The 14,313-nt window shown below is 35.1% G+C and overlaps 1 protein-coding gene across 1 annotated transcript; it reads right to left on the bottom strand.

Annotated features, from left to right (window-relative positions):
• LOC125823093 (structural maintenance of chromosomes protein 2-1) lies at positions 1-13,948 on the bottom strand. The gene is made up of 21 exons (XM_049502512.1): positions 13,475-13,948; positions 11,756-12,436; positions 11,462-11,605; positions 11,081-11,371; positions 10,786-10,971; positions 10,500-10,664; positions 10,363-10,422; positions 10,132-10,194; positions 6,018-6,109; positions 5,775-5,871; positions 4,869-4,985; positions 4,485-4,703; positions 3,249-3,389; positions 2,951-3,118; positions 2,666-2,850; positions 2,425-2,518; positions 2,268-2,356; positions 1,905-2,130; positions 677-751; positions 284-412; positions 1-150 (listed from the first exon to the last, which is right to left on the bottom strand). The coding sequence occupies exons 1-20, from the start codon at positions 13,790-13,792 to the stop codon at positions 296-298; spliced, it is 3,528 nt and encodes a 1,175-aa protein (XP_049358469.1). The 5' UTR covers positions 13,793-13,948; the 3' UTR covers positions 1-150; positions 284-295.
• Between the last annotated feature and the right edge of the window lie 365 nt (positions 13,949-14,313).

The raw sequence follows: 14,313 nt of genomic DNA, 5'->3' as shown, positions 1-14,313 counted from the left end.
AATGGCACGGTGTTAGGACAAGGTTAAAGCACAGCTTAGTGAGCCTACTGGGGAGAGTACATCATACAAACAAGATAATTAGAATGTATTAGGGATGAGAATTTCTACATATTGGAGGGAAATAAGAATATACACATTGCCCCCAAGTATCTGCCAAAAAACAAAAAATGCAGAAACATTTAGGACAATAGCAAATGGGAGAATTTAGACATCAAAAGGAGAACTTTGAACAGAAACATAACATGCAACTCTGAAGTTACTGCAAACAAAATTACAGTCTCACCATATCGTGAAATCATTTGTTTTTAGCTGCAACTGTTCTCTGCACTGTTGAGACACCATCCACAAATTTTGTCCGGAAGAGAACATTGGCATTGTTAAACATACCCTCTTTCAAGGATACAACAATAAACTGCAGAATCCAAAATAACAGAAATCAAAAAAGGCAGACTAGCTAAAGCTACAGAACAGTTAACATTGTCCATCTGAAAACTATTTATGCTGGAGTACTCTTCAATTGTTAGCCACTAGATAATCATGTTATGAGCATTAACAACAACAATTAAGTTTTCTAGAAAAGTATGTCACTGATGTTATTTGTTCCTCTCCAGACCAAAAGTATTGTTCAAGAGATAACATAGCATTGTTAAAATTCAATCATGATAAACTAGCGAACCTGAGAATGTGGAAAATGACTCTTGATCATTCTTCCAATGTTCTGTGTATGACTTAAGTCAAGAGCTGCATCAACCTGACAAGCAATAAAGATGCAAATTACTAGCAAACTGTGTGGGAAGGTAAGTAAGAATTGGTCACAAGGTTCAGTAAGAATTTCATATGCACCAATTACCATCAGCAATGTCGGGTTGCATTGGAAATGTCCAAACACATAACAGAGCAATAACAGAGAATATAAACAAATTATTCAATACGTTAAGGTGCTTTTTTACAATTCACAAAAAGACAATTTTGAGATGACAAATTATCCATTAAAGCTAACTATCAATAGATCAATATTTGATTATGCATATTTAAAATTCAGTAATAAATATACAACAGTTCTTAAAATTTCAAGTGAATAAGACACACAGATGGACTTTGAAGGAAACTTCATTTTACCGCAGCCTATAGCCTTAAATACTACCTCCATCCCTTTCTGCCACACCATTTGACAGGCACGAAGGAGGAGATGCTAATTTAACTTGTGTAATAACAGTAGTGGTGGAAGACAATTTTTAGGTTATTCATGAAATGTTTGACAGAAAAAAATGTCAAATTAAATATGTGTTTTCCTGTAGCAACAACTATGTCTCAATCCCAAACAAGTTAAGGTCTGTCATATGAATCATCACCAACCTTGTCTGAGAGGATGAATTTAAATAATTGGAATCTTTTGAAGTTTGACAGAATAATATTGATCATAGACCAGTATAAAGTACTTTGGATGTTCCAGAGGAACTATGAATCTCTAGTTTGATGAACATCAAATATTATCTCAGCCTATAGACCACATGGGTGAGAGACATGTCTTATGAGTCAACCTTGTCTATCTTAGCTTCTTTTGCTCTATGGCTACTTCAATTAAAAGTATACAAGAGAAAAACGAATGAACATCAGATTGGCTCTTTCAGTTGTTTTTTCAAAAGATGCTTCTATCACAGCATCAAACGATATTTCTTACACATAAATTCCTTCATTAATTGTATGGTAATAGCGACTGGCCACTGCCATAAAACTACATGATGCACTCTGCCAAATAGTAACTTGCAGTACACACTTTAGGAATCTGGTGCTTAGCACTGACATTACTTAGCCTCTTATGAATAATCAATTGTTTAATGATCAAATACTCTTTCTCGATATAATAAATTTCAGAGCATATTACTTTAAGAAATTTTCAATACCTCGTCCAGGATATAAAGTGGGGCTGGCTTGAAAAGAAGCAAAGCCAGAATGAGAGAGAGTGCAAGTAGAGATCTCTGCCCACCACTAAGCTCAGATAGTGATTGTTTCCAAACTGATCCAAATGCAACACGAACCTCCAAGCCATCTAAGAAGCTGCCTCCTTCAGGTGGATCCAACTTTGCCATTGTGCCAGGTAACAAAGTAGAAAATATGGATCCAAAATCTCTGAAGTATGAAATTTTACAGTGAGATTTTGTAGAATCTGAAGAATAATGTCTATTCTTCTACCATTCAATACAAATATATGTCAAATTAGCAGATCTTATGACAGGTTATCATCACAGAGTGCACAAATTTGCTACCTGTTAACTTTTTCCCAAGTAACTTTAAGCGTTTCCTTTTTCTTCTCATCAAGCTCTTCAATCACCTTTTTAATTTTTGATTTGTCATTCTGCAACAACACAAAATAAGTAAAAAACATAATATAGGGAAAATATATAGTTACACTATTACACTGACCTCAATAATATTCTTCTTTGACATTAAGTCATTGTACTCATCCTCAGCTTTTTCAAACATCGACATAACCTTCTTATTCACTCTCTTCTCAAGGCTTCAACATAAAATGGGAAGGTATAAGGAGAGGTCAACATAGCAGTGTGATTAGACAAAGTCCACATACTAACTGTTGTTATTTGGGAAGAAACAGAATGTTCTGCAACATTGCATAAACATTTAAAATAAGCTAGAAGGTTCTCACCCTGACTGATCAGCTTGAAGCTTTTCAAAAGTTTCCCTTGCATCACGAGGATCACGAGATCCAAAATCATAATCAGTACCACTTCTTCCAAACAGTTGCTTCTCAGATGCAATCCAGGCATGTTTTTCTATTAATTTCTCAACCTTCAAGGAACAATCTTTTTGTTCCATCTCCATGCGCTTCACCTTTGACGAGGTTAGGATGAAAGAAGTTAGTTTCCCATAAAAGACATCCTGAAGAAGGAGAAGAAGAACAACAAGCAATAAGGATTAACAGTCAGTAAACCTCATTTTCCATTTTCTTCTTCTCAAGATTGGTCTCACTAATTTTATTCTGAAGTCGCTGCTGTTCCTTGAGAATGCTTGAGATTTGAGAATCACATTCCTTGATCTTCAAACGAGCTGAGTTAAGTTCTGACTGCGCATGGCCAGCATCATCTTGCAAAGAAGCAACCTGTAAGAGAAGGTCAAGAAAACTCGCAAAGAAAGTTAACCAGGAAAACAAATAAATATCAATGTTCTTCATTTTAGTTTAGCAATAAAAGTAACTCTTCTGTTATGTGTATGCTGTCTGCAAAGATCACCTTTGCCTTTTGGGAATCCACTTCAGATGCAAGATCATCAATCTGTTTGTTCAGAGAAACTAACTGACTCTCAAGGGATGCATGTTCCTGTTTGACAGCTTCCATCTCCATTATAAGTCTCTCCCTTTCATTGTCATGCCCCTTGAAGAATTAACAATCATATCATTATGGATTAACAGATTCAGAAAACTTTCATTTGCAGCAGCCAAACTATGTATGGCAGAACTGTTAACAATGTGAAATTAAAGTAGTATCAGTCCTAGGAGAGCCTCGTCCACTCGGCTAAATTCCCAAATTGGTAAAATCTTAGACGTTGTCCTTTTCTTCTGTTATTTAGATGAAAACCATTGTGATACTGTAGAAAACAAATCACAATAGGCAAATCAAAAGGCCTTCAGAACTAATAACCTGAAATCAAAGATACATCTAGTGGGAGACACATTCAGGAGATACCACCGGACGCTAGGTTACATGAATGATATATATTGTCTCACTGCACTATTTCAACTTAGTATGACAGTTCAAGATTTTCAGATATACATTATCTTCTTTTCACTTTTCTATTATTTTCTCACTAAACAAACTGATGAATGGAGCAACACCAGTAACAAGGAGTTATATAGCCAAACCCAACTAGATTGGGTTTGAGGCATGTTGTTGTAAGAAACAGAAGCATGCTCAAGTGCTACAAGAACTTTTATTTCTACAAGTGATAAAAGTTCTTGTAGTCATGAAGTAGCAATAAACTGATAAACCAAAGATTGATATTGAGAGGTTGGTTACTTGCCTTTGAGGACAATAACTTTCCAATCATTAGCTTTCAAGTATTTTTCTTTATCAGTTATAATTTCCACGTGCCCATTTGGCCACAAAAATTGTGAAATTAGAAAAAAGTAGTTTTAGTTTTCAAAGTGAAATGGTATTTGGAAATTGGAGTTGTGTTTAGCCATGAATACAAATTGGAGTTGTTTTTTTAATTTTTATAAGTGATTTGGAGTGAAAACAACTTTTTGGTGTATTTCAAATTTTATTACCAAACATGATTTCCAGAATCCAACTCCGGGGAAAAAGTAAAAATATCCATGGTCAAACAGCCAGTAAGACTACTTAGAAGATAAGGGAAACCAAGAAGTGATGCTATTGTTTTAATATGGACACTCATGAAAGAAATCATTCTAGCAATTTGCTCCCTAGTGCATATCACTTTCACAAGTGATATAATCGCCAAAAATCTACCTTTAGGTCCTTCAGTGAAGACTGCATCTGACGTTTTATAGTCTTAATCTTATTTTCTAGATCTTTCAGTCTGCTCTCCCTATTACCAGCATGGTCATGAATTGACTTTTCAAGACATGACACTTTCGCCAGACAGCTTTCGTAGACAAGTTTTTTCTCTTCAACACCTGACTTTGCTTCTCCAAGCTCCTGCTCTATCTTTTTTACAAGTTCACCAAGCTACAGGCAAAATAACAAATGTTAGGAGATGCTACAAGCATTATTACGAATATCTTTAAAGAGGAAATAGAGAAGACCATACAGGAAGTAACAAAATGCCAAGGAAAAGGAAATACCACTGTCCATCTATTAAAAAATGATACTGAATAGAATAAGGTGGACAACCTTGTGATGCTCATTTTGTTCGGCCCTGCTCTGGGACAAAGACAGATCATAAGATGCAAGTTCCAACTGAGCCTTAAGATCTTTGAATTTTCTTTGAAGGGGAATGAGCTGATTAATCTGAACACCAGAAACAACAAAAGTTAAGTCTACAAGTGAGCCAAAAATAGACCAACTTATCCCGAATAAAGTTTTAAAAAAAGACTAAGGGTCAGATGATGGAGCTCAAGCTTGTATCCAAAATTCAATTATGCATTGCCAGACTGATCACTCAAAAGAATCGCTAAACATGATACAATAATTGGAACTTACTTTATCGTGCACTGTCCAGCTAGTTCTTAATTAAGGGGATTGAAGCAATAGCTAATGAAAAAAGATGGTCATTGACTTACAATGAAGCAAGATTATCCAAAGAGAAATTTGAACATTCCTTAGAACTTTCTCTTGTTTGACAATGATTAAACCTTAGAATTAGCAATATATCCATGCATCGAGATTCATTAACCCTAGCACATCTTAGGGTCTCCTTATATGGTCTTGGGCAATCCTTATCTCATGAACTAGCTCATGGAGTTGCACTAGGTCCAAGGTCCATTTCCTCACATGATGCCAAAGCAAAATTCATTCTCTGTCCTTTCTTGGTTTACCCAATGTGGGCCCTCATATTATGTTGTCCACGTTAAACAAACCAAGTGTGTCGGGAGTGTGTTAAGAGGTCCACATTTGTTGATGAATGAACTGTTATCCTCACTTGATGAACTAGCTTCTGGAGTTGTGTTAGGCCCAAGGTTTATTTTTTTATGTATAGAAACTAATGACCTACATGGCTACCACCCAACAACATATCCTTGAAATTCACCTAAATTGTGATTTATCCCTTTCCCCAGCCCAAAAGTATGCATGACATACCTTGGCATCAATTTCGGAGAGACGCTTTTGATGAATAGAAAGTTTTGATTGTGCCTCTGCCAAAGCATGAAGTTGTCTCAATAAATCACCACCACCCCTGGAAAAAGTTATTAGTGCTTTTAAAATTTCACGTGTCATGATTAAATGTGTAGTACTACAGCCCTCAAAACAATAGAGATATTCCAAAATTTATTTCCACAAAAAAGAATAAAAACTCATATGAAGCAGCAGATGATCAATTACCTTCGACTACCGCCAGTTAAAAGTCCACTAGGCTGAAAAATATCACCTTCAAGTGTCACACTGGGTATTCCAACCTCCCGACTAAAAGCAACCTATAATTCATTTCATAAAATACAGATCAGATAGCAGGGAGTATGAAACAAGAAAGTGGGGAAAAAAAAGTTCCGTGCAACTCATTGCATAAAGCTAGTAAAGTCATTTATAGAGAAAACTACCCAAAATAACCCATATTTGGGCTAAGACTCAAATTAATCCTTATTCTTTAACATGAAGTGCTAACACTCCGACTTGTTTGTTGAACTGGTGCTCATTAGTTTCTCCCTAACCAACCATCAATTTCTCACCGTTGAGCAGCTCAGATAATGTTCTTTTATCAAGTAAAAGATTTCATAAATAATATCAAGACCAAAGTTTTAAAAAAATAAAATAAAAAAAATCCTACAGCACTCCAGCAATTTGGTGACACATGAGCAGGATGTAACTAGAATATAATTAAGGACTTCAAAAAAAGGAAAGAAATGAAGACTATCAGCACTCCAGCAATTTGGTGACACATGAGCAGGATGTAACTAGACTATAATTAAGGACATCAAAAAAAAGAAAGAAATGAAGACTATCATATACACAACTTCAAGAAATTAAATTCAAAGTTCATTTTTTTTTCTTGTATTTCTGCATTGAAAAGATCACACTGGGTATGTTGTTATTTCTGCGCTGAAAATCATGGATAAAATAAAATGATGGGGAAAGAATAAAAAACTAACAAATCTCCTCTTCTTTGGTTATAATCACATAATTAGTATAATAATTATACTTTTTTAAGCTTTAGATTAGGTGATGATCGCTTTTTTCTTCTCTGTAGTGTGAAGAACAAATCCATAATTCCATCAGATTGCCACTTCTGTTTAAACGTTTCCCGGCACTTTATCACCATAAGCCAATATATAATTGACAGAACTAAGATTTGACACTTTGTTCTTGAGAAAAGAAATTTGGAAGTACTCACAGAGGATTTGAATTCCCAAATCATGATTACGCACACCATGATGTTCTAAAAAACTAGCAATATTTAGTTATGAGCTGTTGATGGCATTTCAGACAGTTCTTGGTCTTTAAAACCAAGAATGTGTGAATTGGTATTTTGGAGTGGATTGAAGAAGTGGTGCAAAAATAAAATTTTGTTGAACTGTGAGTAGCATATGAGCTACAATTACTGTAGATAAAGTTATCAAAAAAAGATGTCAAAGAGATCAGCGTGTGAGTTGCTCTTCCATCAAAACTTAACTGTTAGCTAGGGAAGAGACTAAAATGCACCTACTTCGCAAACAAGGACTACTAGTACTCCATGTGAAAGAATAGGGACAACTTTGATTCCAATGCCAAATATGAGGGACAAACTTGGGCCTTTTCCCTCATTGTATACAATTGTATAGTGCTCAAAATTTTAATATGCTAGTGCATCATTATTTTTTTCATTTTGTTTCCAGATTATCAGCTCACCATCCCTGCTATGCTACCAGGATTAGTTTGACCAAATACATAACTCAACAAAATACAATCTGAATAGATAAATACGTTCGGGAGTTGCAAGATACGTTAATAGCGTGTGGATGATTTTTTATGTTTAGATGAAAAATCACATAGATACTGAGATCTCAGCCTTCGTTCATCTAAATTTATGATGATATTATGTGATACAGTCTACTTCTCTGTAATATTCCACAACACCAACAGCAGAACCAGAAAATAGGATTCTTATGTAAAAGCCAAAGAGTTTAAATAAGGCAAAACCTGTTAAGAATCAAAATTTAGTGTTTTCAACAAAGATTTGACAAAAACCTTATCCCTACTAACAAAGCCAAATCCACAAGCCTAATCAGCCAACAAGAAAATAGGAAAAGAAAATTAACAACCACAGAACCATTAACTGAAAATAAAAGTATTCCCCAGGCATTAACATTGTGTAAAATAATAATGCACAAGAAATACTCCTAGTACAGGAGTTTTAAGATTATGTCCATATGGTAAGGAGTAATTACCTACCACTTACAAGGTAAGTAATATTTTACTACTAAATACATAGTATTTATGGTGTAAATATTTTCATACTTAAGTGGATACTCGTCAGTAAACCAAAAGCTAATCAAATCTCTACCAAGATTATGGAGGCTTTGCTACTATGTGAAAATTTTAGAGACTTTGATAGCATGTGATAAGAAAACTACAGAAGAGAAAACACTTTCTGACATTTTTTTCCTAACTTAATTAAGTTATAATATGCAAGAAGAGCTCTTTAAAGGAATCTTGTATTATATGCAATATGTCAAGCATTATTATCAAAGGATAAAAAACTCAAAAAATAATTGAGTGTCTACTGAACTTTTATATGCAGTAAGCAACCAAAATGCAAGCTTCAGTGAAAAAGGCAAGGATTAAAGAAATATGTAATTTCACACGTTTATAGATATATGTGGTGTGTTTGTAATTATATTTGTCTGTGATGGGTGATATAAGTTCACCATAGCTTTTACTTTTTGTATTTGTCAAACATTTTTTAATGCTTTTCTTGAGCCGAGGGTCTATCGAAAACAGCCTCTCTGCCTCTATCAAGGTAGGGGTAAGGTCTTAGTACATCTTACCCTCCTCATACCCCATTTGTGGGATCACACTGGGTATATTGTTGTTGTTGAGAGATATAATTAAAAACAACAATAATAAAAACTAAAGGATTCAAAAACTTCATTTTTATTGGAATATGAAGTAAACACCATGTCAATCGAGTTCAAAAATTACACTCCCTCTGTTTTAATTTATTTGTCTCACTTTCCTTTTTTAGTTTGTTCCAAAAAGAATGTCTCTTTCCAAACTTGGCAACTCTTTAACTTCAACATCCCATATGACATGTTTAAGACCGCAAGATTAAAGACATTTTGGTACATTATACAAATCGTTAGTTTAAGACCACAAGATTAAAAAGTCTTCTGTACTTTCTTAAATTTCTTACTCAGTTTGACGAACAAATTGAAACAAGGGAGTATTAAATTTCTAATATCAGATGTAATAATGTAATTTCAAGTTTCTGATACAAAGTAGTGACTAGTGTTCTTATATTAAACTTCTACTTCCTTATTCTCATCCTTGACACATTCTTCTTGCCAGCTATATTATGTTTTCTTAGTTAAGAAAAAGTCAATGAGCATTGAAGTGTGCATTGGCCATTGAGTCTGCACTAAAACACTAACTTAACGAGAAGATATATCCAACTTGTGTAGCACGAAGCTACAGAACTAATGTGCACCTCAAGGAGTCCATTGATGAGAAGGGGCTGGGAAAAGCTTGAACCCAATTCCTATGGTAATGAATATGCAGCCCTTTACAACATTAATTGCAAGCTGTAATTCTCAACTTCTAACAAGGCAAGTAAATTCAACACACTAAGGGGTCGTTCATAGAGTGTATTAGAAGAAATAATGCATGCATTTGCTTTGCGTATTAATAGTACCTTGTTTGATAGACTTTTTCAGCTCATGTATAACTAATACTCTATTGTGTATTGACGAGTGTATTATTTCTACATGAAAATCCATGGGATTAGTAATGCAAGGGGATTTAATGCATACATTAGCAAGGTTAAAGACACAATTGCCCCTCAAAAACTTTTTTACATCTTTCCCACCATATTTGTGGAGGGTATCTTTGTAAATAAATACTACTTTTAAAGAAAATTATGCAATGCATATTAGTTTTAATACACCAAACCAAACAATGCATAATTCATGCAAGCATAACTAATACAAGCATTACTAATACACTCTATTTAGCATTATCCTTATACACCCTACCAAACGACCCCTAAATATTCAGTTCCTCTGGTATTCTGAAGAATATGATGAAGTTTCTCCATATTTTCCTGCTTAATTCAATAAATCAAAACATGAATAATATCATTAATTCTCTGAATTTCAAACAAACACAGAGCTCGGTAGTCTTTCTTTAGTTGAAGAACATAATTTTCTGCCGTCTGGTATCTTAACCAGATTGAAACAAGGACAATGAGAAATGCCATACTAATATTAAGTTATCAATATTATAAATATTACATTTGACATCTTACCTCTCGTGCCGCATCTACAGTTTTGCAAACAAATGTTGAACCAAATACGTACTCCATTGCACTCTGTAATTGACACAACACAAAACAGATGGATCCAAAATTTTCCAACTCAGAAACCAGAGAAGCCCAATCAATAATGAGATATCACAAAGTTGGTATCATACACAGAAATTTGTGTTATAAATTTACAAACATCAGAAACAAAGAATTACTGGTAGAGTAGGGCCATACTTTGAGTTCTTCATCATATCCAACTAGAGAAATTGCCACTTCAGCATTGCCCTTCCCAACCTGTAAAATAAACACGTGTGTTCTAATAAAAGCACCAACTGATGGTCATTACATATCATGAAATTGCAGTGACTTACTAGTCTAGCAGCAGCATTTTGATGTCTTGGTGGAACAGGATGAGTTTGAATTTTGTTTAAGGGTATAATAGTCACTCTCTTCCTAAGACCGCCTTTTTGTAGAAGTTGTTTTCCTGTATCTTCTGTGTCTACCACAATATTAAACAACTTCCCTCCAGCAGCTACCTGCAGAAGATTTAATAATATAATGCCACAACCAACATACTTATCAGCTATAGTAAACCCTTGCAGGATGAGAATATTAGAGAACTAAAGAAAAATATCATAATACATGTAATTCACAAACCTCTAGCGCAGTCATTGCAGAACTATCCTTCACTTTAATGAGTTTCGCGACAACGCCTTTCACCTTCGATCTATTAAAATTCTTCACTGGGTCACTATATGTGAAGTCAATATTGGACAGACGAGAGGAAAGAACACGTATTTCATCTTTTAACTTTTGTATAGCCTCTACTTCAATGGCACGATCCTGATTTAAGAGACAGCATCAATCAACAACAAGAAAAACATAAAGAAATTTAAAAAATGACTTTTGTACGAGTAGCTTAGATTTTGGGGGCATCCAGAGAGAGACGTACACTTTGTAATAAATCCATCTGCTCCTCTTTGTATGAAAGAGATTCCAAAGCTTTTTGAAGCTTTTCCACTTGTTTCTTCCCATTGTTAAGCTCATTTTCCACTGCAGCAGCTTCTTCACGCTTTGATAATAGCTGAGTTTTCTTCCCTTTTAGCTCTTTCTCACAATGGTTTATTTTTGTTTGCAACTGTTTCAGTTCTGTTTCAGCATTTCCAACTTCTACTTTGGCATCGGCTAGTTGTTCTTCAAGGCATTTCTCCTCATTCCCACTACTCTTACCAGCCAACACACCCTACAAGAGAATTAGGATCAGCTGATAGAGATGAGATAGGATTTAATAGGCATTGTGCAGTGATCCCCACAAAAAATCATATATGCTCACCTGGTACTCCTTTTCATGTGCTTCAAGACTAAGAGAAAGCTCCTCAGCTCTTTTCTTGAGGTCTGATGCTCCTTCTTCAGCCTTGCTTACAGCGGCAACCTTTTCTTCTGCTGATTGCTTCAATTCTTCGAGATTTTTTTTAATCTGCAATGTCAGTGCATCATTATTAAATCCAAGGGACATAATAACGATGGAGCTTAAGAACAGACAAGTAACAGAAAAATACAGTGAAATCTCTGAGAGGGAAAAAGGAAAATTATAAACAGGCAAGGCTGGGAAGTATGAAGTTCTGACCTTTACACAATTTTTTTTCTCAGTCTTTAGAATGTCCTCTTGATTTTTTAAGACAGATGACTCCTTCACCAGATCACATGAAAGAGCATCAACCTTTTCAGTCAAAAGCTTTATCTCCCCACCCATGTTTGCATCTTTCTCAGCTTGCAATTCTGATGCTCTCTTTTCCATTTCCTGTACCTCTTCCTGCATCTTTCCCACATTACTATCAATTTCAGTAATCTTAGACTTCATACCTTCTAAACCCTGTACGGCATCAGCCATAACTTTTTCAGCTTGAACATACTCATAGGCAATGCAAAACCGTTTAAGTCTGTCCAATTCTGCATTTCCATTTGCCCATTGCATATACTGCATCCTCTCTTTCCTCAACTTCTCCAAAGCAGGAAGAATTTCCTGATCTAAGAGCTTGTCAATCTCATCAACTTTACTTTGTTTCTTTTCAAGAGTTTTGAGGGCAGCTTCTTTCTTTGTCTCGTACATTCTTGTACCAGCAGCTTCTTCAAGCATAGACAAGATTTCAGGAGGTTTCATGTTCAAGACTTTTGTAATGCGCCCTTGCATAATAAGAAAGTGTGGATTGTTTACATTTAGCTGCACAGAGTGAAAAAGATTCTGAACCCGATTTGGCTGTGCAAGGTGCCCGTTGATCAGATATTTGTTCCTTCCACCAACTACAATCTGCAAATATATGATCATTGAATGATTAACACAGTAGCCTTGCAAATAAAAGCAGATATTAATAAAGGATGAGTAGAAGAAGAGCTTCAGTCTTTGACTGTATTTTTTATGACAACAGTTATTGATTTCAAATGGATTAGGAATTAAAAGAGAAGGGGAAAAGCAAGATCCTTGACTTCTCCGTAACTTCCAATCTAATCAATCAGTTCCAAGTTGGATCTTGCTATCTTCTATTTAACACGGAAGTACTATCTACTGACAGATATAATATACTCCCTCCATCCACGTTTTACTTGTCCACTATACTAAAACTAGATGTCCATTTTTACTTGTCGAGATTAGAAAACCAAGAGATAATTTATCACTTAGTTACTAATTTACCCTTACTAATAACTATAGTCATTTCCCAAAGCATTGAATTTATTATGTTCAAAGGGTAATATGGTAAAATTGTCATTATATTTACCGTTTCTCAAGGGTGTGTCAAGTCAATGTTGGACAAGTAAAAATAGACGGAAGGAGCAATATAGTAAAACTCATTGTAGGATTTTTCACCTATAAGCATGGTTAATCCTGATTAGAAAGAGAAAAGGGGGCATAAAGGCTGGTTCACATAACAATGTGTGCAATAGAAGCCCTAATATCCTGTAAACAACCCCTTCATGTAATTGAGATGGCTACATTTAAATTATTTGAAAACTCACTAAACAATTGCATATAATAAAGGCAGTAGCAACATTCTTTTGGCAACCAAGATACAAGCTCAATCCTTGGTTTGCACCAATTGAAAAACTGTTTATTTCTGATTGATATGTCTAGGGAACTCTTTTCAATGGTTGTATGCAAATTCAGCCACATATACTAACTCAGTGACATTCTAACGGCAAAAGTGTAACCTCGTCCAAATTCGTACAGTCTAAAATGACTGCAAATTTAAACATCAAGTTCAACTTCAAAATGAAGATTTTCACAATTATGAACCCCTTTAGCTAATTATACATATTTTCTCAAACACATTAAAAGAAAAATGGAAGTCACCTGACGGGTAACTGTGATCTCGGCACAATCTTCATATCCCAAAGGACTTCGACTACGGTCCGAATTATCAAACACAACGGACACTGTAGCTTTAGTAATTCCAGCTTGGCCTTGCTTGTACACCAACTCCTGCAGATTAGAAGCCCTAACCTGCTGCAAATTCGTAATCCCTAAAACAAAGCAAATTGAGTCCAAAATGTTGGATTTCCCGGACCCATTCAAACCGGTTATTGCATTGAAAAACGGATCGAAACCCGAGACAACTGTTCTTGTTGCATATGACTTGAACCCCTCCAAGCAAATTTCTTTGACATGCATGGTCACTGAGAGCTAGGAGTTCCCAGAGAGAAAATTAAAACCCTAGAAATGAAAACTAAAATAGGGCTTTGGAGATCAAAACCCTACTGTTTTCTGAAGAATGATTAGAGGAAGAAAGAAGCGTTTTGTTTGAACTTTGAAGATGCGGATGGATAAATTAGTCCCAATTGGGGGAGCTTTAAGGCGGGAAAACGGATTTTTCAACACCTTTCCTATTTTTGAATTTAAGGGCTCCTATTTGTTGTTAAAGAGTATTTAATTATGTCGGGTCGACTGATTTTGGGCCTGGGGTCGGCTTTTCCAGGCTCATGATCTTGTTCTTAAAGCCCATATTCATTCGGTAATCTAAGTTGTGATTTTTAGCCTAGTTTAGCATAAGTGGTCTACATCTTATCTAGTTTGGCATAAGTGGTTATCCTAAAAAGTACATACAATGCAAATTCCAGGTTAATTATCTCTCTTTTCGTGAGTTTCCGATATTAAAATTCTTACCATAATTCAAAAAAAAAAAAACTCTTTCT

Source organism: Solanum verrucosum, unplaced genomic scaffold (assembly GCF_900185275.1).
Source record: "Solanum verrucosum unplaced genomic scaffold, falcon-dt-bn FXZP01000199.1, whole genome shotgun sequence".
Classification (NCBI taxonomy): domain Eukaryota; kingdom Viridiplantae; phylum Streptophyta; class Magnoliopsida; order Solanales; family Solanaceae; genus Solanum; species Solanum verrucosum.
The sequence above is the reverse complement of the archived record's forward strand: the minus strand, read 5'-3'. Positions and strand labels throughout refer to the sequence as shown.

Bases quoted from the DNA above. Each gene is read 5' to 3' on its own strand.
- LOC125823093 (XM_049502512.1), bottom strand. From the start codon at position 13,792: ATGCATGTCAAAGAAATTTGCTTGGAGGGGTTCAAGTCATATGCAACA. The intron at 3,390-4,484 runs GTAGATTTTTGG...TAATTCTTCAAG, and splicing joins CTTCACTGAAGGACCTAAAG to GGGCATGACAATGAAAGGGA. The intron at 2,131-2,267 runs GTAGCAAATTTG...TTCATACTTCAG, and splicing joins ACTTGGGAAAAAGTTAACAG to AGATTTTGGATCCATATTTT.